At 41.2% G+C, this 26,079-nt stretch overlaps 1 protein-coding gene across 1 annotated transcript in view; it reads left to right on the top strand.

The window, feature by feature from the left end:
- The window catches only part of LOC122647341 (polyribonucleotide nucleotidyltransferase 1, chloroplastic), a gene marked incomplete at its 3' end in the record, with an annotated part of 163,933 nt that overhangs the window by 23,547 nt on the left and 114,307 nt on the right, over window positions 1-26,079 (top strand). The window contains exons 2-4 of the mRNA XM_043840771.1: window positions 4,334-4,402; window positions 9,779-9,885; window positions 9,966-10,008. Of these exons, the coding sequence (XP_043696706.1) occupies window positions 4,334-4,402; window positions 9,779-9,885; window positions 9,966-10,008 (219 nt within the window). The remainder of the gene's footprint in view (window positions 1-4,333; window positions 4,403-9,778; window positions 9,886-9,965; window positions 10,009-26,079) is intronic.

Here is a 26,079-nt window from a genome sequence, read left to right as displayed (position 1 = left end):
TGCATATGTGAACAACATGAATCTCAAGATTACTGATAGGTGTTTGCATATACTTTATTGGTGAGTTCGTTGATATAATACAATGCTGTGTCCTCTCTCTGAAGCAGTGTCACATTCTTCTTGGTTGATCATGGCTATTTGATAAGAAGGAACAACATTGTGATAATGCAAATACCTACTCTTTTTAAGTATGACAACAAAGAATGAAGTTTATTCCCACTAAAGATCTCCCCGACATTAAGCTCAAGAAGGTAGCGGCCTAGCAGGATTATTCCTCCTCCAGCATGTTGACTCAGATGGTCTCATTGGTCCTTATCCCAACTCGACAGAGTTAAGTTCTATTCAAAAGAGATGAATTGATGTAGTAGCACTTGACTGGTTGGACCAGCATGACCGGCTTTGGAAACCCAAACCCAGACGGAACGGCCCTACCCGGATTTTTGGTCTAATAATGGCTGGTAGTTTAGTTAGTTTTTATTTCTTTTGTTTTGAATGGGTTACATAGGAATAGGAGATAGAGAGATAGACTTTGGGTGCAAGTTAGTTTCAGTCTTACATTCTAGTTAGGAGTCTTTTGTTTTCATTTATTTATTCCTTATAATCCATCGTTGGAGAGAGAGATTTGAAATACAAAGTGCTTGGGTTGCTCAACGTGAGTGTGTGGTTATGTGATTCTCTCCCTCCCCTGCAACTCTGAGATTGCATCTCAGATTTCCCCTCTTCTCTAACCGGCCCTCCACCAGATCCAAGGTATTTCTTATCTCTATGGTTGGAATGTTGAATCAGCTGCTAACATGGTAATTATGCTGAATGTGCTGAAATCCTTCTGAGCTTGTATACTACAGGAAACTTTCTCCATCAATTTTGGTGGCCAGTTTCTGATGGGGTATTCTAATCACCTAAGGATTAAGATTAGAATACTTCATGTAACTCCAGAATCGTAGCGATTATATGAACCAAAACCAGCTACTGAGATTTAATTAAACAGAGAAAAGACAAGTCTGACGTGGCCAAAATTCTGGTTGAGTAGGCTAATAGGGAAGGAGTTGGCAAAGAAAACACTACTCGAGTGAAGGGTAGAGTGAAACAGATCAAAGCAAAGATATTAAGCATAACAAGAATTATACTGTGTGTGCTGGAAATCCTGAGCTTGTATATTGCGGGAAGCTTCTCCATCAATTTAGGTGGCCAGTTTCTGATGGGGCATTCTAATCACCTAAGGATTAGGATTAGAAAACCTCATGTAACTCCAGAATTGAAGTGAGTATATGAACCTAAACCAGCAAGGCAGCAACTGAGATTTAGTTAAACAGAGAAAAGACAATTCTGATGTGGCCAAAATTCTGGTCGAGAAGGGTACTAAGGAAGGAGAATAAACCCTTAAAGTTTGAACCCGAACCAATGATCAAATTTGAGAATATCAGGAGATTACTAAAATAGTAAATTGCTGGAAAATTTGAATCAGATTTAGAAACATCAGTGTAACAGCAACTAGAAGGTAGAATAGCAAGAGAAACCAAAATAGAAAGTGAGTGAATGGATTTAGTTACTAGAACCAAATAGAAACTAGAGAAAAGAATTAGAAAGTAGAGCAAACGTAATTGCAAGCGTTGTGCAAAATAGTAACTAAAAGGAATACTAGAAACGAGGCAAAGAATGGTGCTGCCAGCCTGCCACAAGGTTCAAACTATGGCAGAATACTGCTATCCATGATAGGAATCGGTGGGGAAAAGAGAAGAAGATATAAGAGAGAATATGGAGGATATGAACTAGGTTTCCCACCTAGAACTTGACTAATATGATAATATCTCACTAGTCCAACTTGGCATCCCACCAAACTACCTTGCCATCCCACCAAGGGCTTCATTGCATCTTACCATAGAACTAAAACTCGGAACTCGACCCCTTGGAAAATTGAGTTGACTCGAGATATCTCGAGATTTCAGTCGAGTTGGTGCATTTCCAACTCGAAATCTGGTTTCGGTGGGTTTTAGACCTAGTTTGGGTCTGAAACTTGGTACTCAGCCTATTTTAGGCCATTTAAACACAATGACACTATCAAATTTTGCAAAAACAAAGTCCAAATATGAGTTTCACTTCGGACCTTGGGTTGGTAGGCGACGACGTACTAAAATACCCTACTCTACATATAATTTAGTAATAGAAAGCAATCAAAACATTCAATTAATGTAAGACAACTTAAATACGCATTAGAAATGTTAAAGTGTACAATACATCAATCTTTTTAACAATGTTACATTACATAAAATGTGATTGATTAATGAATTCAGTCCCAAAACTATCCACATAGAATTCCCATGTCATAGTATTGCTGTAGTGTTGCACATAGTTTGCCATTGCATCCATATAAGTGTTGTCATCAACATATACCAATTCCCCTATCCTAGGGTACATGGGAGGCGGTTGCCATGAGGTATGAGATCCATTGCTACTGTCATATTGAGGCATGTATGAGTGATTGGTTTGGGACTGGGAATATGGGCCCAAAACCTGACCCCTGTGAAGGCTGTGAGCTCATTTTACCTTTGAAAAATGTTTCAAATTTGAGATGAATCCTTCAATTTTGTAGCTGAACCTTTCAATTGTGTAGCTAAATCAACTCTCCGGCAGGTTGTACGTTGAAATCCAGAGGTAAAATGAGCTCACAGCCTTCACAGGGGAAGAAAAGAGGTTCTGGACAGAACTCGATCGAGATATCTCGAGTTTTGTCGAGTTACGATACTTTTAAAGCATAAGATGGGTCGAGATCTGTGTCGATGTCGAGATCTTGATAGAGATATTGCACTTTTAGAACTCGTATTAAGTCTCGTCTCGACCCCTTGGAAAACCGAGATCTTGCGAGTTTTAGTTCTACGCATCTTACAACAAAGGAGTTCTGACTCTCACAGAAATCAGCAAGCATAAGCTTAACAAATGTTCAAATTGTTGGTAGTGGGTATGATTACCTACTCTTTATTTATAACTTCATGGAAATAAGAAAAATAGGAAACCCCTATATTTGGTAGGGAGAATCCCTTAGAACTTAATCTTCTTCAAAATTGAAATTATTCTAGAACTTTACAAAGTAGAAACTAACTACTTATCCTATATAAGACTTAAATTCCTAGTATTTGGGTTCATAGAATTGGCCCATTATAGAATAATAAGCATAAAAATATTAAGCTCATGGCCCATTAACCCATTGGACACTCAAAATTAAACATATTACTCCATTCTTGTTCCAGTTTGATGGCCTAGTTTGCTTCTGGCCTTGTTCTTTTGAACTGCATCAGTTTCTGGCACCAACAGTGCTGGAAGCCATTCTGGCATCTCGGTTATATCTGTCACTTTGCAGTTTGGTTCAAACCAAGTGGACATATTTACCATAATCATCTGATCATGTACTAATTAGTCAATTCTTAGTAAAGAACTTGGACCATTGAAGAAATGAGGCTAAAACCCTATATGCAGTGGATTATGTGGTCGAGACGGGCTGCTGAATTTGACATGTTGTGAGTAAGGCAACAGGAAAACACCACCAAATAAGGCCAAAATAGCTACTCTAATATAGAGAAATAAAAAATAGTACTTACAGCAGTAGATTGGATGAACCCACAAGTGAAGGCAAGCAGCAGAAGAAACTGGAGATAAATCAGTCTGAAACTCCAGAACGTGACCCAAGGTTTTGGGCTACAAAACTCCAGCAAGTATGTTGATACTTCTCAAATGACAAGACTGTTCCTTAATCTGGTTGAGAGGAGTAAATGTTTATAAAGCCCATTTACAGAAATACCCCTGAACAGTAGCGACAATACAAAATTTCCAAGCTGGGTATTTCCCTCTAATAAGTAACAACTAATGCAATCATTTCGTTATGGGTTATAATGCTTGGGATTGTAGGCTCTAATAAACATCTAGTGTAAAAGGCAGGCTATAGAGAGAAGCTCAAATGCATGGATTTTCCTTTAGCTCCTGCATCATGTGGCCTATCCAGAAGATTCCGTGTTTCCAATGGGTCAGAATGACTAAATCATTCCCTTGAGTTGTAGAACTAGCTGCCGTGCCGGAAAGCATTTTGTCACCTTCAGTGCCAAAACTTTTTTACATAAATTTATGGAATTATCATATCTGCTTTTGATTCTCTTCTAGTTCCAATTTTGAAGTCATCTAAATATTTCTTTTGATAAATTCTTGATAACTAGTTTTAGTTATGAGTTTCAACAGTGGTAGGAACACATTATATTGATATGTGCTATTCACCATTTATATCATGGGACTAAACAAAAATATGGACATCAACTCTGTGAATTGTTTTTGTTATCCATTATTTCAGATCTTGGTTGAGACTGGTCTTATAGGAAGACAAGCTAGCGGGGCTGTTACTGTGACAGATGGGGAAACTGTAAGTTTTTTTCCTCACTCGTGATAACAGAGTGACATCTGTTGTTTGCTCTTTCGATTATGACTTAAAATTTTTTCCTGCTGACTTGTTTGGATCCATTACTTTTCTCTGTTACATTGTGTTGCAACTTGATATTTGCAAATTGAGTTCCACATACATCTGCATATATCTTTGATGCGTGTATATGAAGGGTGCAGCATGGACACAGGGAATTTTTATTTGTCACAGTTTCATGCTATGGTATGGTCTGTCGCTTCAAAATCGTTTTGTGATTCATTTGGTGTGAATTATTAAGTTCAGCTATTCATAGCAGTTCAGAGATTGTTCATGAAAAAATAGGTTGGTTTGTTAGGCTTATTGGCAGTTGGCAGTGTGTACAGGCTAATGAATGTGTTGTCATTGTTGGTAACAGTCTAGTGATATTGTGGGAGCAGTTTCAGGTGGCTTGACTGTGACTGGAGAAGCCTGGCAGTGACAGTGTACGAGCTTATGTGGCAGTGTTCAGGATTAGCTGACAGTTTTTGACATCATCTGGCAGTGATTGGTAATGTTTTGTGGTGTTTGGTAGAGTTTTGTAGTATATGGTGCAGTGGTTATGGGCATTGAGTGGCAATCATGTAGGTTCATGCAGATGGGGCAACTTCAGAGCCAATTTCAGCAGTCCAAAAAGGCAGAATTGGAATATGACACGAACTGGAGAGTTCTAGAGCAATGAGTCATCTTTCCATTGCAACTGGAATCGCGTTGATCTGAGTCCGTATGGTGAAGTTATAGACATTTCTGTATCGTCGCGCAAAAATGGCTCAAGATGGTGTGTTCAGCTCGATATGAGTGGCACAGTGACTAGTATCAAAGTGGCATTAAAAAAAAATTGCCACATGGCATGCTGTATGGCTAGCCAGCCAGCTGGGTAGCATAGCCAGTTAAGATGCCACATGGGCATGGCACACAGCAGAGCAAGAGCTTCATGGGCCATGATGCACAGTAGAGTACCAGGCCATGAGGCTTAATGTTTACTTTTGATGGCTTGATGTGGCTTAATGCTGATTTTTGATGATATAAGGTATACATTGTAAGATATTAAATAATGTTCGAAAAGCGGGAAAATAAAAAAAAACACTTCAGCGCCTTGGTTGCCTTGTCGCCTAAGCGCTTTAGGCACCTCTCCACCGCCTTGGCTCGCCTTGACAACTATGCTGCATACTTTACCAACTATGATTGGTGAGTTGATGCCAGGAGGAACATCGATATATACCTCCTCTTCTAGATCTCCATTGAGGAAGGCATTCTTCACATCTAGCTGCTGAAGATTCCATCCAAGATTAGTTGCATAGGATTGTAAACTCGAAAAGAATTCATCGTTGCAATAGAGGCAAAGGTGTCCTGGTAGTCAATACCATATGTATAGGTAAAGCCCTTGGCTACCAGTCTTGCTTTGTATTTTTCAATAGTTCCATCTGCTTGATGGTGAATACCCAATTGCACCCTACTGTTTTCTTTCCTTTGGGACGAGGAACAGGCTCCCAGGTATTATTTTTCTTCAAGGCTTGCATTTCTTTCACCATAGTATTCTTCCATTTTTGATTTGTTATAGCTTCTTTCCAACCTTGCGGAATAGACACAGAAGAAAGGGAGGAAACAAAGGCATGGTAGGAGGGCGCAAAGGTTCATAGGAGATAAAGTTAGAAATAGGATGTTTAGTGTAAGCTCTAACTCCTTTCCTAACAGCAATGGGACGATTATTAGAAGGGGTAGGAGAGTCATTTCCTAATGTTTGGGGAGGTGGAACCAGTTTAGGAAGCGTAGATGGACTTGGTACGTTCGGGACAGCCTTTTCTTTCTTTCAAAAGTAGGTGATGGGATCCTTTTGCTTGGTTGCAACCTCATCTGTCTGCTCCCCTTGAAGTTGAACAGTATCAATGATAAAGGGACTTGGACTTGAAGTATTCTCTTCTTCTAGAGTTTCCCCTTGAAGAGAAGAGTGCTTATAGGCCTCATCTTCATGAAAGGTAACGTCCATGGTGACAAAAAGTTTGTGAGAGGGAGGATGATAACACTTGTAACCTTCCTGGAAGTAGAATACCTAAGGAAGATACAACGGAAAGCCCGTGGGTCAAGTTTGGACCGAGTGGGAGAGGAATTGTGAGCAAAGCAAACACAACAAAAAACACGGGGAGGAAGATGAGAAGCAATGGCAGGATCCAAAGGTTGACTTATTGGCGTTTTGAAGTTGAGAACACTGGAGGGAACCTGATTAATGAGAAACGCAGCAGTAAGAATGGCATTGCCTCAATAAAACTTCGGAACATGAGTAGTAAACATTCGAGAGCGGGCAACCTCTAGAAGGTGGCGATTTTTCCGCTCAGGAATACCATTTTGTTCTGGAGTCTGAACACAAGATGTTTGAGAAAGAATACCATGTGACTTAAGATACACAGGAAATGACCATCAATATACTCAGTCCCATTGTCACTTTGAAGAGCTTTGACTTGGGCATTGAACTGAGTGCGAATCATGGTATGGAGGGACTGAAAACAAGCAAAAGCTTTAGACTTTGTTCAGAGAAGATAGACCCAAGTGAGACAGGTACAATATTCAATAAAAGTAATAAACCATTTAAAACCACCCCAGTCAACAATTCTAGAGGGCCCCCACAAGTCGGAGTGTATAATAGAAAAAGGAACAATACTTTTATCGTCACTGGGATAATAAGAGGACCTAGTGTGCTTTGCAAGTTTATAAATATCACAATTAAACCAGTCCATTTACAATGTTTAACTAGAGCAGGAAATAAACGACTTAAAATATAAAAGGAGGGGTGATCGAGACGACGATGCCATTGATGCAGCTGGCTAAGGGCACTGCCTTCCCTAGAAATGTGAGCTGGAATTGGAGATGGAGCAGCAGTGAGACCCGGATTCAAGTAGTAAAGGCCGTCCCGCACTCTACCATATCCAATCGTTGCCCCCGTCACTAGATCCTGAAAAACACAGTGGGTAAAAAAAATGAACACTACAATTCAGATCAACGGTAAGGTGGTGGATAGAAAGTAGATTTGCTCAATGGTTAGGGACATGTAAAACATAAGACAAAAAGATATAGTGGGAGTGCAAGAGATAGAACCTTTACCAGAAATGGCAGAGAGGGGCCCAACAGCCACCCAGACCTTGTCCTTTCCTGAACACAGGTTATATGTATGAAACAAGTCCGAGGAGCTGATCATATGGTCAAAGGCTCCAGAATCAATGAGCTAGGAGGAGCCAGAGTGGGAGGAAGCAAGGTATATACCTGATTGGCTAAGATGGGAAGCAGGAGTAGTGGAAGAAGCCATGGTAGGAGATGTAGCACCGAGCTGAGTCATCATACGCTGGAGAGCAGCCAACTGTTCAGATGTAAAAGACACAAGTGTGGTACCATCAGTCGTCTCAGAAAGGTGTGCCTGAGATCGAGTAGAGTTCTGTTTCCCACCACGCCCCCCTTGGGGGGACCATGAAACTTCCAACAGGTCTCTTTGATGTGGCGAGGGTGCCCACAATAATCACACTTAACCGGTCCTTTGTAGATGAACCAGGTTTAGTGACAGAACCAGCAGTATCAGCAGTGGAAGTAGCCTGAGGTGTGGTCACAAGAGCAGAGCGGGTAGGGTCAGCAGGTGGCATCATAATAGGGATGCCTGTCTTCATGTTGAACTGTAAGCCTGGAGAAGTGTGGGAAAAGTGTCTCTGCCAAGGATCTGAACACGAATCTGATTGTATTCTGGGTTGAGGCCAGTCAGAAAATCATAAAGCCGTTCAATTTTACACTCCTGGAAGGTCTCAGCATCATAGGTGCAGACCATGAGAATAGGGTGATAAAAGTCCAACTGCTGCCATAAAGTGGTGAGGGCTGAGTAGTAGCCAGAAACTGACAGCTCCTTCTGAGCGGTTTCATGGACCAGACGGCGGAGCTCATAGATCTGTGCATATTGCTTGTCTGGGCAAAGGTATGCTTAACTGTGTCCCACAATTCTTTGGCAGTGTTCAATAGCATAAAACTAGGACTGATGGTTGGTTCCATAGAGTTCAACAAGAATGACATCACAAGGGCATCATTAGCCAACCATGTGTCCATAGCAGAAGCCACAATAGGCATAGGGGTGTCACCAATGATATAACCCGGAAAATGGTTGCCTTGAATAGTAAGGAGACAAGCTCGTGACTAGGCAAGATAATTAGTCCCATTCAACTTTTTGGGTCTGGGCTGAAGAGTAGGGTGATGATGAGAGGTATCAAGACGAGGCTGGTTACTACCTCCAGATCCACCCAATGTTGAACTAGTTCTCTCCATTATTTTGCCGAAGGAAAAAGCACAATAAGTGAATGAGAAATACCTTCACACAAGAAGATTATGACATACCAGTAAGGTTTGGGCAGAGAAAGAAAATCAGCAAGGCAGCAACGAGCACGGTAAGGCAAATGGAAGGGCGTGGGGGCCTATTACAAGGCCGGGAGATGCGAAGGGGCCTGCAGGGGCCGGCAAGAGATGCAGAGGAGCCAGCAGGGACCCAACAAGAGACCTTGTGGAGGCCGCAGGCCTAACAAGGGGCCTATCAGGGTGCTATCTAAAGTGCCAGAAACCTAGTCACCCATGAGCGGACAAAACACATTGAGGTGGACAGTCATTTCGAATGGGATGATGTGAACTGTGAATCTATGATGAGGAAACTGATCTCAACTCCGTTTGTTACTTGTGGAAATCTACGTAGTGATATGTTGACTAAAGCCTTGTTTCGTCCAGCCTTTTGTGATGGTTGTTTCAAGCTGGGCATGGGTGATATATATGCTCCAGCTTGAGTCGAGATTGGTGGTTACTTCTATCCTGTCGATAGGGTAATATGGGGCTTATTGCTTTTTCTGTTTAAGTAAGGGTATTGTGGTCTTGATTTATACGAATTGGGGGGGGGGGGAGTTTTTGTCCTTGTACCTATTTTCTTTAAATATGTTATTGCTAATGTTGGTAGGTCATTCTAACATACTGCGAGTCCTTTTCTTGTCCCCCTCTACATTGACTTCTTCTTTCTTCTCTTTCTCTGCTTGGCTTCTATTGGTTGTCTGCTGGTCTGATATTGCTACAGAGGATATTGGTGCTGGATGTTTAAGTTGCACATTTAGTGGGAACCATTCAAATCTTATAGAAATATCTCTGTTTTCTTCTATATATTGTAAATTATTCAGTGTGTGTTCACCTTCATTCAGTGTTGCCACTATAACCTTGCTGCTGTTTATTGTTTCATTTGTTATTTGAAATCAATGTTAAATTGGCTGAGGTTCTTTTTCTTTAGTTTGATGACTAAGTGGACTCATGAGGGAAAACCAATTTTGTTGCGACTTCTTGTAGATTGTCTACACATCTGTTTGCTTCGCTGATGTCCCAAGTGAGCCTTCTGACTTTTTCCCTCTCTCAGTAAATTATCAAGAGCGTTTTTCTGCAGCAGGCCGGACCAGGTATAGTTTTATGGTTCTTTTCTCCGTTTAGTGAAATACTGGGACTTCTTCTTAGTCACTTTGGTTGTTCATTATTTCAGTGGAGGCTTTTTCAAACGAGAGGGGAGGGCTAAAGATCACGAGGTACTACAAGTTATCCTTCTGTTTTAACAAACCTTATTGATGTGGAACAAGTAATGGATTTGGTATTCCTGGGTTTGTTTTTGGTCTGTTTTAACATTGCAAGATATTTTTACTATTTTCACAAAAAGTCATTTATTATTTTCAGTACTGTAAATTTGATTTTATTAGCTATAGTCAATTGGGAATTACTATTTATATTACGTCAGATGTTACTCTTTTTTAGTGAATCTCTATTGCTCTTTCTTTGATTCATATGGAGTTTTATTTGGGAATTGTTGTTGAGTCTAATTATTCGCAGTTATTGTAGGGTTTAGTTGGGTATTTATAAAAATTACCTTTTTTTTTTCCCTCCGGTAGGTAGTTTATAATTTTACATATGTTGGTTTCATGATGTACTTAACTAGTTTTTGGAATACAGAATGAAATTTGGGAGCTTGGAGCTGCAAATATTGAAACCTTTGGGTGGATGCCCTCTTTCTGCTTCTATTTTCTCTTTTTCTTCTCCTATCTCTTTTTCGGAGTTACTCTTCACAGCCCCATAGGCAATAACAGTTTTTGTTCCTTGCCTAATTTCTTCTATTTCATAACGAGCCTTAACCTTTTTCCTACTACCTCTTGTGGGCCCTAGAAATCTGAAACCATAGGCTGTCCTACATCACTTAATGATCTTGGTGGACAATTGAACTTGTCCTAGAAAATGCTTGAGGATTTTATATGATTATGTTTGTGCATATTTTGATCCCTTGGGAAAATAATACATGTCACAAAGTTTGGTTGTAATGTATTAAAATGGCATGTCGAGTGGAGTACAAAATTGTGGCCGTCAGCATAATCTATTTGTTATGTCAAATGATTTACTATTACAAATTCATAACTATATTAAAACAAATCATACTCTGGTATTACCGTAAATGTTGTGTGAACTTATTGATGGGCTTCTTAGTTTTACGTATCTTGCAGTCTTGACTCTTGCACCCTTCCGTAGTTTATAAGAAATTCTTTCCCTTATCAGAAAATGAGAAGAAAAATTGGAGATTTAAGTTTTAACTAAACATGTTGCAATTACATGTCTTGGAATTGCAAAACATGATTATGTTATTGATCCCAGGTTGTTGGAAGAGCACCTGGACCATTATGATGATGAGGAAAAAGCATGGAAATACACTTGTAGTAATACCATCATAAACAAGCTTAAACAAAATATAAATATGTTAAATTAGACGTCGAAATTCAGGCTTTCAGGTTTGCACAATATGGTTATTGAGTTTGGATGCATGCTACTCAGAGAAAGGGAACTACGCCTATGACAGAACCATCTCTTGGGCTTCCTAACCCTTCATTGTTTCTTGTCTTAGCAAGAGGCTGCTCTGTTTATCACTGGATGCCTTTCTTAAGGCTTGTCACCAGTTTCTTGTTCTACGCTTTTTTTGCAATTTAAATGTTTACTGCCATAGTTGTCAAGGCCACCCAGAATGCAATTATCCTTTAGAGTTTTGGATGAGTAGGGGTTACCCGATGGGTCCATACTCGAGACTTCGAGAGGGCTCTAAACAAGCGCCTATATAAGGGAACATATTAAACCTAGGAACTCCAGTGGATTCCCGATGAGTTTACCTTTGATGGAGAGGTAGAGTTCCATCAGAGGACCATGGTAAGAAACTGGGTCCAATCTTGGTTAAAATATCTCTACTGGTATCACAAGAATTGAATATTGAATAGTATAACATAGGAAGATCTTTTATCCATACCGAATCCAAAATAGGATCCCAGATCCAATACAAAAATTTCGTTGAATTTTTCATTCTTTTCCTTTCTTTTCTATAACCTACCATTTTCCTTATACAATCATCTGATGGGGTATGTCTGACTTGTGTTCCACTTCCATTGGTCACAAACCCGTGGTCTTTTGTTTTTGTCAATGAAATTTCATATGCTATCTGTCAAAACCAAAATGAACCCAGAATTGGCAGATATACCTGGAATTGGCATAAAATTTGTGCAGTTAAGTCCTTGCCTAGGGTGACTTGGGTTCACGTATTCTTCGCCTAAGCCTGAAGGCTGCTGGAGCATATCTTGGCTGTCTTTGAATCCAATATACCAGCTGGGCCGGAAAACACCATCGACGTGTTACTCTCATCATCCCAAAAACTCCACTGATGCTTGCAGCCCCTGGGATTCCCCTTCTGGTCCTTCATAGTTGAGTTTGGTAAGGATTGGGGAGTTGGGCTCAAACTGAACACTCCCCTTGAGTACCAGCCGAAGAAGCTATGTGAACCTCTATTGTTCCACAAGTCATCTTAGGAGACTTGACATTGTGTAAAATCCTTATTGTTCCTCTCATCCCAGTTTACCTGAAGTATTGCCGTTAAATTGAATCTCCATAAGAGCTTCCCGTAATGCCAAAGGAAGAAGAGGTCCAAAACCACATCAGATGAAGAACGTTTAGAGGATTGGTTCAGCAGACTCTGAAGAATTTCCTCAATAAAGCCATACTTCCCTCTCAAACTTTCAATGTGTATAACGTAGTTCAATATTTTGGGATAAGGTTATGGTTGTTGTTGTTGTTGTAGTTCAAGATTTTGGTTTTGATTTTCGGATTTTGGCCATATCAACAGAAATCCGGTACATTTCGGGTGCATCTTTCGTTTGACCATTTTGGTGGTCAAATGACCATATTTTGGCCCGAAACTCTAGGGAAACCCTAATTAAACATCTCTAAACTTATTGGAACCTTTGGATTGTGAAAAATACTCCCAAAACGGTAGTTTGTTGTTGTCATAAGATTTTTAATTAAGAAAAAATATAAAAGTTGAGTGGAAATTGGCAAATAGCTTTGTTGTTGTTATAGGATTTTCAATTGATGTAGAGAGTTTTATAATGTGACACTTTTTGCAGCAACAGTGTAAGAAGAGTATATCATGGCTGCTCAGGGAGGAGATGAAGGTGCCATAGCATGGAGACATGGTGTACCCATTGGGAATGACAAGAAGAAGTCTCAATGCAATTATTGTGGGAAGAAAATAACTGGATGTGGGGCTACTAGCCTGAAGTGGCATTTGATTGGTGGATATAAGAATGTGGCCAAATGCTCCAGAGTTCCTCTTGAGGTGTGGAAACTGCCCTCATGAAGGGTGAAAAAAAAAAGGAAGTTAGATAAGCTAAGGGCAAAGGAAGGGTTTGACAAGGAAGTTTTGGAGTTACAGGCAAGGCAGGAGCAGGGGACTCGGACTCTGATTTTGATACTTATAAGGACTACATTCATGCTGATATGGAGACAGACAGAGGCAGCGGCGAGACAGATACGACAAGCTAGGGCTGCGAGACGTGTCACACATATGTATGAGCAGAATAGAGCTAGAGAGTTCAGGGGTGGAGCTGGTTCCTCTAGAGCTGCTGCAGCAAAGGCTGACCCTCAAGGTGACATGGTCAGCTTGTGGTATTACTGTCATGTGTGATGGTTGGACTGGATCTACTAGACAGTCCATCGTCGACTTTATGGTATATTGTGATGGTAGGACTGTGTTCCTTAAGTTTGTTGATGCATCCAAGGAAACGAAGGATGCAATATATATTTACCATTTGTTGAAAAAGGTGGTTTAAGAGGTGGGGATAGAGCGTAGTCCAAGTGGTGATGGACAATAGTAGTTTCTTCAAGAAGTTGGGGAGAGTTTGATGATAAATAGCAGATATTGTCTTTGTTGAACCCTTTGTGCAGCACACTGCATTAACCTCATGTTGAAGGTGTCATAGTTAGTTTTTATAAATGGAAGGATTCAAGCAATGGGACAAGATTCACAGCAAGAAGAAGAAGAAGAAGAAGACGAAGAGGAGAAGAAGAAGAGAGTTTTGGGGAGAATCGAATGTGTATGTTGAGCTGTTCTCAGCACACATATTACTTCATTAATAAAGTCTTCCAAATTACACAGACCTCCCTAGGGAGGTAAAGAGAAATAAAACAAGAAAAGGGAAAATACAACTTGGTCATGTCTTATAACCGGACAATGACATAACTACCCTTATACAAGATATTATAACAACTCTAACACTCCCCCTCAAGCTTTAGAATAAATGTCATACATTCTCAGCTTGCACAATAAGGTACTAAATAGACTAGGAGTGAGACCCTTGGTGAAGATATCTGCTACTCAATCACCTGTCTTCACAAAGGGAGTACAAACGCATCCAGAATCCAGCTTCTCTTTAATGAAGTGACGATCAACCTCAATATGCTTGGTTCGATCATGTTGAACCGGATTATGGGCAATGCTTATAGCAGCTTTGTTGTCACAACAAAGTCTCATTGGCCCTTCAGTTTCAAAACTCAAGTCTTGAAGAAGTCTCTTTAGCCATATAAGCTCACACTCTCCATGAGCCATGGCCCTAAACTCAGCCTCTGCACTGGATCTAACTACAACTGGTTGTTTCTTGCTCCTCCAGGTAACTAGATTACCACCCACAATGGTACAGTACCCAAAAGTAGATCTCCTGTCAGAGACTGAACCAGCCCAATTAGCATTTGTGTAGCCTTCGATCTGCAAATGGTCATGCTTGGCAAATAGAAGACCTTTTCCTGGTTAGGATTTCAAGTATCTAATGATGCGATACACCGCGTCCAGATGTCCACTCCTGGGAGCATGCATGAACTCACTCACCACTTCAACTGCATAAGAGATGTCTGGTCGAGTCAAGGAGAGATAGATTAGTTTCCCAACTAATCTTTGGAACTTGCTTGCATCTATAAGAGGAACCACATTCATCACCAAGCTTATGATTCGGATCAATGGGAGAAGTTGCTGGTTTGCACCCCATCTTGCCTGTCTCTTTCAGAAGATCCAAGACAAATTTCCTTTGGCAGATGTTGATTCCTTTCCTTGATCTAGATACTTTAATACCCAAGAAGTATTTCAAGAGTCCAAGGTCTTTGATCTCAAACTATTTAGCTAGATAAGACTTCAATCTGTTTATCTCAGCAACATCATTCCCAGTTACCACAATGTCATCAACTTAGACAGTGAGAGCTGTAATTGTACCATTATCTCTCCTGATAAACAAGGTGTGGTCAGCTTGACTCTGATAATACCCATTCTTCAGGATGGCTTGTCTAAATCTCTCAAACTAGGCCTTAGGAGACTGCTTGAAGCCATAGAGAGCTTTCTTCAAGAGACACACTTTCCCTTCAGCTGAGGGACACTTAAAACCAAGTGGGGGCTGCATGTATACTTCTTCTACTAAATCTCCATGAAGAAATGCATTCTTCACATCTAGTTGGTACATTAGCCAATCTTTATTGGCTGCCACTGAAAGAAGAACCCTGATTGAGTTTTGCTTGGCTACAGGGGCAAAAGGCTCCTGGTAGTCAATGCCATACACATGACTATACCCCTTTGCAATCAGCCTAGCTTTGTATCTTTCCACTGTATCATCGGATCTATACTTGATTGTATAAACCCATCTGTATCCAATTGGAGTTCTCCCCCTGGGAAGATTAACTAGTATCCAAGTATTGTTCTTCTCCCGAGCCACCATTTCCTCAGACATTGCTTGCATCCATTTTGGATCGGATAAGGCCTCTGTGATATTTTTGGGAATGAAAGAAGACTCAAGGGCAGTGGAAAAGGCAATACCTATAGGAGAAATAGAGTCATAGGAAACAAACTGGGCTATGAGGTTAGTATAGGCTCTCTTCCCCTTTCTCATAGCAATGGGAAGATCTAATTCAGAAGGAGAAGTATTACCTGACTGAGGAGGATGAGATTGAGGATGTGGATCCAAAGAGGGGTTTTAGCAGGGTTGCTTTCCCTTAAACTCGTACCATGGTTGCTTTCCTTTTCCCTTCAACAAGCATTCACCTCTTGTGAATACAACATCTTTGAATCTTATTCCCTTGTATTTTTTTTTTTCTGCTTGCATCACCACTACTACTAGCATCAAAATCAACAATACCATCAGCATCAACATCATCAACAACATCCATTTCTTTGTACTTTCCAATATCAAATAGGAATAGGGAAGTGGAGGTAGGCAAGGGAGATAGAAAAGGAATGACATCAGCATCCTGTTCACTGCTAGTACTCTCCCCCTGAACCAGATGTTGAGGGGAAGAAAAGTAAGGGATAGACTCAAAGAAGGTGACATCTTTGGAGAGAAGTCGCCTTCGGGAAGGGGGATGGTAGCACTTATACCCTTTGGTTGAATCAAAGTAGCCCAAGAAGATGTACTTGAGAGCTTTGGGATCAAGCTTGGTGCAGGCTGATTTGTTGACATGAACATGACAAACACAACCAAAGACTTTTGGATGCAAGGAGAAGACTGAGGATTGAGGAGAAAGAAGAGCCAGAGGAGATTTGGAGCCAAGGAGTGGAGTTGGCATTCGGTTAATGAGAAAGGCAGCGGTAAGAAGTTCATCAGACCAGAAAGTCTTAGGCACATGCATACCAAAGAGAAGACCCCTGGTGATTTCCAACAAGTGGCGGTTTTTTCTCTCAGCCACCCCATTTTGTTGAGGGGTGTCAACACATGCCAGTTGGTGGATTATGGCATGATCAGTAAAGAACTGGTGGAGCCCCCATACACTACTCACCCCCCTTATCAGATCTGACAATTTGGATTCGAGTACCGAACTGAGTACTGATAAGTTGATAAAAATCCTTAAAAGCATCACAAACATCACTCTTTTGTTTCAGCAAAACAGTCCAAGTGGACCTAGAATAGTCATCCACAAATGAAACAAAGTAACGAAATCCAGACAAAAAAGTAGTAGGAGAAGGCCCCCAAACATTAGTTTGGATAAGAGAAAAAGGTGCAGTAGATCTATTACCACGATAAGGATAAGTTGTACGACAATGTTTAGCAAAAATACAAGATTCACACTGAAAAGCATAAAAAGAAGGAAAAGAAGTAAATAAGTGGGGTAACTGTCTCCTCATAACAACAAAAGAGGGATGACCCAAACGTTGATGCCAAAGCATTACATACTCCAAAGTACTACGGTCACTCTGACCACAAACATAAGCTGCAGCAGTAGATTGATCAGGTAACCTTGGCCAATAACCCTCTTTGTCTCCAAATCCTGAAAAAGACAATAGGAAGGAAAGAAGGTGACACAACAATTTAAGGATTTGGTTAGGTGACTCACTGATAATACGTTAGTAGCAAAATCAGGAACATGAAGGACAGACTCAAGGGAAATAAAAGGAGTAACACAAGAGCAGATCTCTCTGTTGATGGTGTAATATCCATAGTTGTTCTCTTGGTTTCCTCACTTTGCAAGTAGCTGCACACTTCATCCAGAGATGGAAAGGGAGATCTCCTTAAGATTTGCAAGCGAAGAGGCTCATATTTTGGGTTAAGACCACCAAACAAAATAGAGATCCTCTCCTTTTCGTGGCTCCTGTAGACCTTTGCTTCATCATCAGAATTGGACAGCTGGAGGTTGTTATAGTGATTATATTCCTCCCACAAGCTGATTACAGTGTTGTAGTAGTCAGATATACTCCTATCACCCTGTTTCATATGGATGATTATTTGGAGGATTTGATACACTTTTGTTGCATCACCAACTCTATCAAAAACTTTGGTGACACTGTCCCAGATATCTTTGGCAGTCTCGTTACTCATAAACCTCCTACCTATCTCAGGTTTCATGGAGAAAATCAGCCAAGTCATAACAGTGGAGTTCTCAGTCTCCCACTTGAGATAGCCTGGATCAGTTGTAGCAGGAGCCGTGATAGACCCAGTAATGTATCCCAACTTTCCCTACTGCGTAGGGACAACTTCACAGAACGGGACCAATCTAAGTAGTTGGTATTGTCAATTTCACAACAGATATTTGAGTGTCGGGATTGTCAAAGGAAGCCATAGTGGGGAGGCCACTAGCTGAAAGTGGTCCACTGACCTCAGAATCAGCCCCAGACATAGTAGACATGGTACCAAAAATACTCTACAAAACAGATTGGTTTCTTGCACAACTGGGGTGTAACGTCTACCCACACACAAGCAAGAAAACCAGCAAACAACGAGAACAATAAACTGCCCAAGCAGGTAAATCCTGAAGGAGAACTTAAATCAAACACCTTGAGTGCATCTCATAACCATCCAATGTGTTGGCTGCCAACAACAGGAAACAACAAGTAGCAGCCCAGCTAACAAGTAACCCGAAAGCACATCCTTGATGAAAAAGTATAACTAACACTTTAAGACTTTGGTTCCACTCCACAATAACCAAAGCATCCAAATAGATGACAAAAAAGACTATTCCACGCATTACAACTACCTACGCACTCAGAGAAAGGAAGAACCAGAATCTGCCGATACCTGAAGTGCAGCACAGATTGGAGTTAAACTCCTCAATCAGCTGCTCTTAGGAACTGTGCTGTTGGGGGTCTAAAAGGGGACCCTCAGGCGATTCAAAGACTTCAAACCTCATCCCAATAGGCGAAGAGATGAGAGAGAGATGGGCAGAAGACTCTCCAGGCTGGCGGTAGTGTTCTGTCCAGCTTCTAGGGCTTCAAATGCTATTCATAAGCTGAGAATCTTCCTCCATTTACTGTTGGTTTGAAAGAAACAGCTCCAAATAATGAAATATGTGAGGTATTTCACATGATACACCTTCTAGGGTTCCAAGAAGAGGTGAAGAAGACAGCCAAGTCTTAGTAGACTCTCAAACCAGTGAAAGAACTGCTCAGATACCAAATTAGTTTTTATAAATGGAAGGATTCAAGCAATGGGACAAGATTCACAGCAAGAAGAAGAAGAAGAAGAAGACAAAGAGGAGAAGAAGAAGAGAGTTTTGGGGAGAATCGAATGTGTGTGTTGAGTTTTTCTTCACACACATATTACTTCATTAATAAAGTCTTCCAAATTACACAGACCTCCCTAGGGAGGTAAAGAGAAATAAAACAAGAAAAGGAAAAATACAACTTGGTCATGCCTTATAACAGGACAATGACAGAACTACCCTTATGCAAGATATTCTAACAACTCTAACAATCATACCCCACTCCTTACAGCACCGGAGATGTGACTAGGATGCTTACCGCCATCCTATTCGACCTGCTAGAATCTCAAATGCAGTACCTTAATCTCACAATCCACAACTGAGAATCATAAATAGCATTAGAGATGGCGAAAACAAGTACTTGGTATTGATTCTCATACTGGGAAACCATATTTGTTAGAATATCACATATTGAAAGTTTATTCTTGTTCCAACAGTTAACGAAAACATAAATTATAATAATTACATTAAAAGTACAATCTCATCAAAAAGTTAGAAAGGGAGGACACCACATCCTCGATCACAGTGCACCATATGCACAGTCATTACAGTCACAACCTAGATCATGTTCCTCGGGCTTTGGAATCCACCACTCTCCACCATACTCAGCAACAGAGGGAGAAGTGACGGTACTCATCGATACAGCACCACTTGCATCAACATCTAAAAAGAAAAGGCACACACATGTGGTGCGAGCTTCACTTAGCTGAATGAGGGGATGGAGGCATGTAAACATACACAATAATGACAATAGTCCATGATGCGGTGCATGAGTACATTTATTATTATCCACCTAAAAGCAAAACAGAGTCAAGGTAACTATACAACTGCAACATAATAGGCAGTATCCCTGGTATAACGACCCCAAACCCGGACAGGGTAAAATGTTTGTCCTCACGGGCATTGATCAGAAATCACCTTTCACATTTGTATAAATAACCTAACTCCCATAGAATTCATACATACACAGCGGAAGACTTAACACTACTGGAGTTGGGATTAAGACTAATACATGACATATATATAAAACTGGTGGCAATTGAACAAGTATTACAAAGCTCTGTGAATTTAAACCTTATTGCCAAACATGTTCTTTGTGTTTCTCACATCATAAGTTCTACTGTTCACAAACACTTCCCTCAATCCTGTTCCCTGGGTCAGTGTACCATGTACACTCACAATCCAAAGAGTCTGGAGCTGTATACACCTCTCCTCTGAACTCATCATCTAAAAAGAATATTTATAACAAGGATGAGCCAACATAGTGAGAAAAACATATTACAATACAATCAAGTGGTCATGTGCTTCATTTTTTTTTTTTTTTTGGATGATTAAAAAATTCATTACCAAGAGGAAAGAAAAAGGGGGGGGCACAAAAAGACAACGTTTTACTGTTGAGTTAGGTATTTAGTCATTATTGTGAAATACTGATTGTGTTGTAACAATTGAGGTTAGCCTGGCCTCGTATCATCTATTCAACCCTTTATCCCAGTACTGGAGCCCGGGAGAGGAATGACACCGCTTATACTTGTACTGGTCCGTTGATTGATGCAGTTGATAATGGCGTCCAGGTTGATGTGGATCTATGCCTTAAAGACGCTTTGGAAGAGGATGGCTCTTGGAAACAGGACGTTCTGAACCACATCGATGACGCGACGATCAGGAATGACATTTCATCAGGAGATTTTTGCCTCTCTGCTAGGGAGGATGTTCTGGTGTGGACTCCTGCAAGTGATGGTGTCTTTTCGGTTAGATCAGCCTGGAATGAAATAAGAAGCGTGTCGCCTGCTGTCCCATATGCTAGCTGGGTCTGGAACAATTCCCTTCTGGTAAAGGTGGCTTTCTTCACGTGGCAACTGTTGAACGGGAAGATCCCAACCGATGATGCCTTAATGTCGGTAGGGATCCCGATGGCTTCCAAGTGTCTGTGTTGCGGAGAGCCTAGAATGGAGACATCGGACCACTGCTTGATTTCGGGCGGAACTGCAGCTAAGGTGTGGGCTTTTTTTTCTCGGCTGTTCGATATTGAGGTACTTCCAACCCAGGATGTTAGAAGCAGGATTACCCAGTGGCATGCATTGGCAAGCAGACGCTGCCTCAGATATTACAGGGTTGCTGCCATCCTTGATTGTTTGGGAGCTTTGGAGGGTAAGAAATAACAGGAAGCATGATGAACAAAGGCGCACAGCAGTCACGATTATGGCTCGCATTAAAGCCTGGGTAAAAGAGCTTCCTATGCCGACGAAGGTGAGAAAGGGGGGGTCTGTTAGAGACAGATTAATCCTGCAATGTTTTGCGATTGAGGCAGTTCCAGCTAAAAGTCTGCGCCCCCTTCCGGTTTTCTGGCGCCCTCCCCCCCCATTCAGTTAAGCTGAATGTGGATGGGGCGTGCAGGGGCAACCCTGGAGGGGGGGGGGGGAGGAGGAGTGATCATAAATACGGGTGGAGACCGTGGAGTTGTCCTGGCAGCGTTCTCTAACTTCTACGGGTTGTGCACAAACTCTCAAGCTGAACTTAGAGCTTTGAGAGATGGCCTTAGATTGTGCCAGGAGATGGGGTTCAAAGAGGTAGTAGTGAATTCAGATTCAGCCAACACAGTTAATATGGTGCTCCTTCGGAGGTGCAGCCTTTGGAAAGGGTGGTATTGGTTCAATGAGGTTTTAGCGCTCATACAGGCTACTCAGGCACCAGTGGAGTTTGTGTTTAGAGAAAGCAATAGGACTGCTGATTGGTTGGCTAAGCAAGCTTGTGAGACAGGGTCTATGCTCACGTTCCTACAGGGTAATTTACCCACAGGAACCTTCCAAGAGATTATTAAGGAAGATAGGGAGGGCCTGCCGGTCCTTAGAGTCTAATCTTGTTTTGGTGGGTTTGGGGTAAGGTGGAATGTCCCCCCCTGTATTCATTATTCTTTGTTGATTTAATAAAGCTTAGGGGCTAGCCCGGGTCCCAGTTAAGTTCGGGTTAAAAAAAATAAAATAAATAAATAAAATTACTAAGAGATTAATATAAGCATGCCACCTCATGCTTGCACTATTCATCATATAAATAAATAAAACAATTCAATAGACACTAAAATATTAACAAGTAATCCAATTAATTATTCATGACCTGCTTGCGAGGTGTTACATCTGGTCCTAGAATCGTCCATCGGTCACCTAGTGATATCAAACCCTAGTTGTGAAACAGGAGTTTGCTGGTACCCGAATGCACCATGAGTTTCCTAGCAAGCCTGATAACCCCGTCCTGGCGCCACGGTCCCGGAATCATTCATCGGTCACCCGGGCTCGGTTTGCCTTCGGCAATAATCACATCGTACCGCGGAAATGGTATTTCGGAAAATCTCATCAAACCTACCATTGTGGGTTATCCAACACGTAACCCCCTGTTGGTAAGGGGTTGTAGCACATGGTCCGTTATTCTAATCTTTTGTCATTCTACATAGCAATGTATCATATATATACATGTATACTTGAGGCCGGCGATCACAGTACTAGAATCATCCATCGGCTACACCGTCCTACCGTTTCCTTAAACATATACATACACATACGATTAAGCACGGAAAATACGGTACCAGAATCATCCATCGGCCACACTGCAACCCATATCCAAGCCTGGACAACATATGTTTTTATTGCAACAGTAAAGGAATTGAAATATAGTTTGTATGACGAATATGACACCGAAATCATCCATCAGCGACACCACAGCCCATTTCCAAGCCTATGACTAATGCAACACAACAACAAGCACTAGTATGGTGATCACGGTACCGGAATCCACCTCAGCGACATCGGATTCCACTTCCCAAAACACATCATACAATCCAGATTTATAGACCAGTTTAAGCATACATAGTGAAATTATAAACTTAGCACGCATAGTTCAATTATAAGAAATAAAGCATGCATTCAAGACCTATGAACTACATGCATCATGCAACAATTTAAAAAATTTGAAACATTACTTAAATTAAGTCAAACCACACCCACTCACCTTGTCAATTGACTTGGTGAATATATCCCGTGAATGTCACCCAACGTAACCCCGATAGACCTCACCGAGATGCTTGTCTTTGACCTAGTTCATGTGTAGTAGCGTGTTAATTAGGACACTAAAGAGTACCCAAGAAGTTTTGCCAAAAAGGTTTGGGAATGATACAGTCTGGGTCCACCGGCTGATCCCACTGGTTGATCAATGATCGACCTGTGGATCATCAGTTAATCAATCAGGGTCATGGATTTTTGGCAATCATCCATCGGCTGATCTTACCGGTTCATGATGATTGACCGGTCAGTGAATCAGTGGACTCCAAAATCAGAAGTTGGTCACCAGTTGATCTCACCGGTAGATGATGATTGACCGGTCAGAGCTCCATGAACTGATCTTTAGTTGTGGTTCTAACCAACACAAACCCATGGTCATTTCTGTTCTGTAGGGATTGTAGAGGATTACCCAACCTTTCATTTGAGCCTAGCGGCATCGAGTTTCATTGTGTGATACTGGAGATACGATCGAATCTCTGTTTGAAACCTTGAAAGTTAGGTTTTGGGCAGTTTTCACCCAAACCACTTGGAATTCAGCCTGTCACCGGGTTGGGGGTGTGTAAGGGGGTTCAATACCCTCAAACAACTACACACCAGCTGGCCTCAATGCACAGCACTAGGTTTCAACTGAAACCGAGTCACAAATCCTAAACCCTAGGTTCCATAACTGCAGAAATGAAGAGAAGGAGATGAGAATCAGTGTTCCTACCTGGAACTGAGCTTGGGCAGCAAGCCTGTGCAAGTCTGAGCTCCTCTTCCTTTCCTTCCTTTCCTTTTTCCGGTCCTTGGTTTTTGAGTTTCAGCTTTCAAGCTCAACTCACAAATATATAGATAAAGGCCACTGGGGCCTGTTTGCTTGCACACCTAACTTGACTAAACACATTAATTTCTCGGTTAGACCCCATGGGCCCACCACCTTGATTCCATATTAGGTATGAAGTTGTTCGTGGATACCACAACACGATGGGACATGTGAAGGAGAGCTTGACCCGAAGCACCGGGTCCCGCAGACAGCAAATCCACACTAGGGATTTCAGCAGTCCACCGGTTGATGGTCACAGGCTGATCAATGATCAACTAGTATGATCGTTTCTGCACTGTTTAGTATTGGATTTTCTCCAATATTCACACCCACTCTTAAGGGTGTTTTAGGAGGGTTTGTGCACGATAATATGGGACTATTCTACCATGTATTAGAAGGTTGAAGCAACATGGTTTGGTTACTTACAACCACACATCTGGAAGTGGATTCGGATATCTTCTCCTACTTCCTTCACACCATGAGCACGTGCATGGGGGAAGTTTAACAACTTCACTTGACTCCTTGACTGTTACAACCCACATGTTACTAGTGTCGACAATCGCCGGAGCAGTACCTATCATGAACAGTTCAATTAGACCTGTTTTGGGCACGAGTGTAACAGAAGGACATAGGGTAGAAGACCTTGGTACGAAGTGTGGTTGAGAGGGTAAGATAAATTACCATATTTGTTTACAAGCATGGATATGCCCTACAACTACTGACAACCAAGTGTGGTAGGGATTTAGTTAGACTGGGCATCATCTTTTTTACCACCAACTATATTGCCCTGAAGAGCTTTGAGGCAAAGAAGGTAGGACTCAGATATATGTTTGCCTCAGAGGAGTGGTTCAGTTGGAGGGAGTCGGGTTCTCTAGGGGGTAGAGAAGCTCGGTCGACCATATCTAGTGAGCAGTTTCGGCACGACTTGAAGAAGTTCGTTATCTTATTTTGAGCCAGGGGTGAAGGTATTAAATATGGTTGACTCTGAGAAGAAGTGTACCCTACCATACTTATATGCGGCAGTGGAGATGATGAAGGACCACGCGGCAACGACGATACCACCTGGTGGTAGGAGCTACATCCAGATAGTCCAAGGTCACTGGGAGCATGGTATAAAGTATCGGTCCGTATCGTATGGTATCGGCCGATACATATCGGTATCGATACGATACTGACCGATACGTCTTTTGTCGATACGTGTCGATATGATACGATACAGTCGATACGTATTAATATTACCGTTTGTTTGGGTTTTTAAATGTATCAATATGTATCGATATGTATCGAACAATACATATCGATACGTATCGATACACGCCTTTTTTCATATTTTACACCAAACACGCACTAGAACCCCTAAATTTTTTTTGGGAGGCATAGCCCCCCCGTGTTACGAATTAAATCTCAACTTTTTCTCCCTTCGGGTCGCGCCACAAAATATGTTGGGTCGGGTAGGATCCACATCGCACTCGAATCCTTGGAATACAAGACATACTCAACACTTGAAGGGAAATGGTAGGTTATTTTCAAAAAACTTGATCTTTTGCTTCAAATCTTGCATTTTAGTTTTTTTTTTTTTTTTGTTGCTATGATTCAAGGAGAATAGGTTCAACTAACTATTAAATGCATACTTTGTATACATTTGCAAAGATTTGAACTCAAATCCACCATTTCACCCAAAACCGAAAATGGCTTCCTTAAGGGTTAGTATTGTGCTTATGTTCGGTTAGTACACAACATCATCCTAGTTGCTCTTATTCTTGAAGACCCTTACAGACATGAGTTTGATCCACCCCAACATTCTTCATGGTAATAGAGTGACTCTGCATGTAAAAAATCTCATCTTTTATAACAATTTAGAAGTGCCACACTTGTCTGGTTATACATTATTCACAATTCTTAGTGTATATGCATGATATATGACATATATTGCTTGTGTATATTGTTTTGTGTCCAACAATGTATTTCAATGTGTATTTTGATTATTTTCATGCGTTTCTGCACCGATCGATACGTATCTCCGATACAATTCGATACGATATGTCTCTTAAAATCGCCCGACCCATACGATACCCGATACCAATACTTTAAACCTTGATTGGGAGAGTCAGCTTATGCATCCATTGCATAAGACTAGTAAGTTTCTCCTTTCTAGTGTATGCTACCTTAATCAAATTACTTTCCATTTACAACTTCATAAGCACTAACAAGTGCTTTATGTTATTTTCAGCAACAACAACACACTCAGCCTTATCCCAATTTAATGGGGTCGGCTACATGGATCCAAACAATACAAAGTAGGGAAAGATGGGGAGAAGAGGGATGGGAAAATAGATGAGAACAGAGAAATGGAAAATGACAAATGAAAGAAGGAGAATAAAAGGAACAAAATGAAAGATTAAAGTAAGAGGGAAGAGGCACTGCCCAGCAGGTCAGGAGAATAT

The sequence above is a fragment of the Telopea speciosissima genome, unplaced genomic scaffold, assembly GCF_018873765.1.
Source record: "Telopea speciosissima isolate NSW1024214 ecotype Mountain lineage unplaced genomic scaffold, Tspe_v1 Tspe_v1.0028, whole genome shotgun sequence".
Taxonomy (NCBI): domain Eukaryota; kingdom Viridiplantae; phylum Streptophyta; class Magnoliopsida; order Proteales; family Proteaceae; genus Telopea; species Telopea speciosissima.
This window is presented reverse-complemented; position numbering and strand designations above follow the sequence as displayed.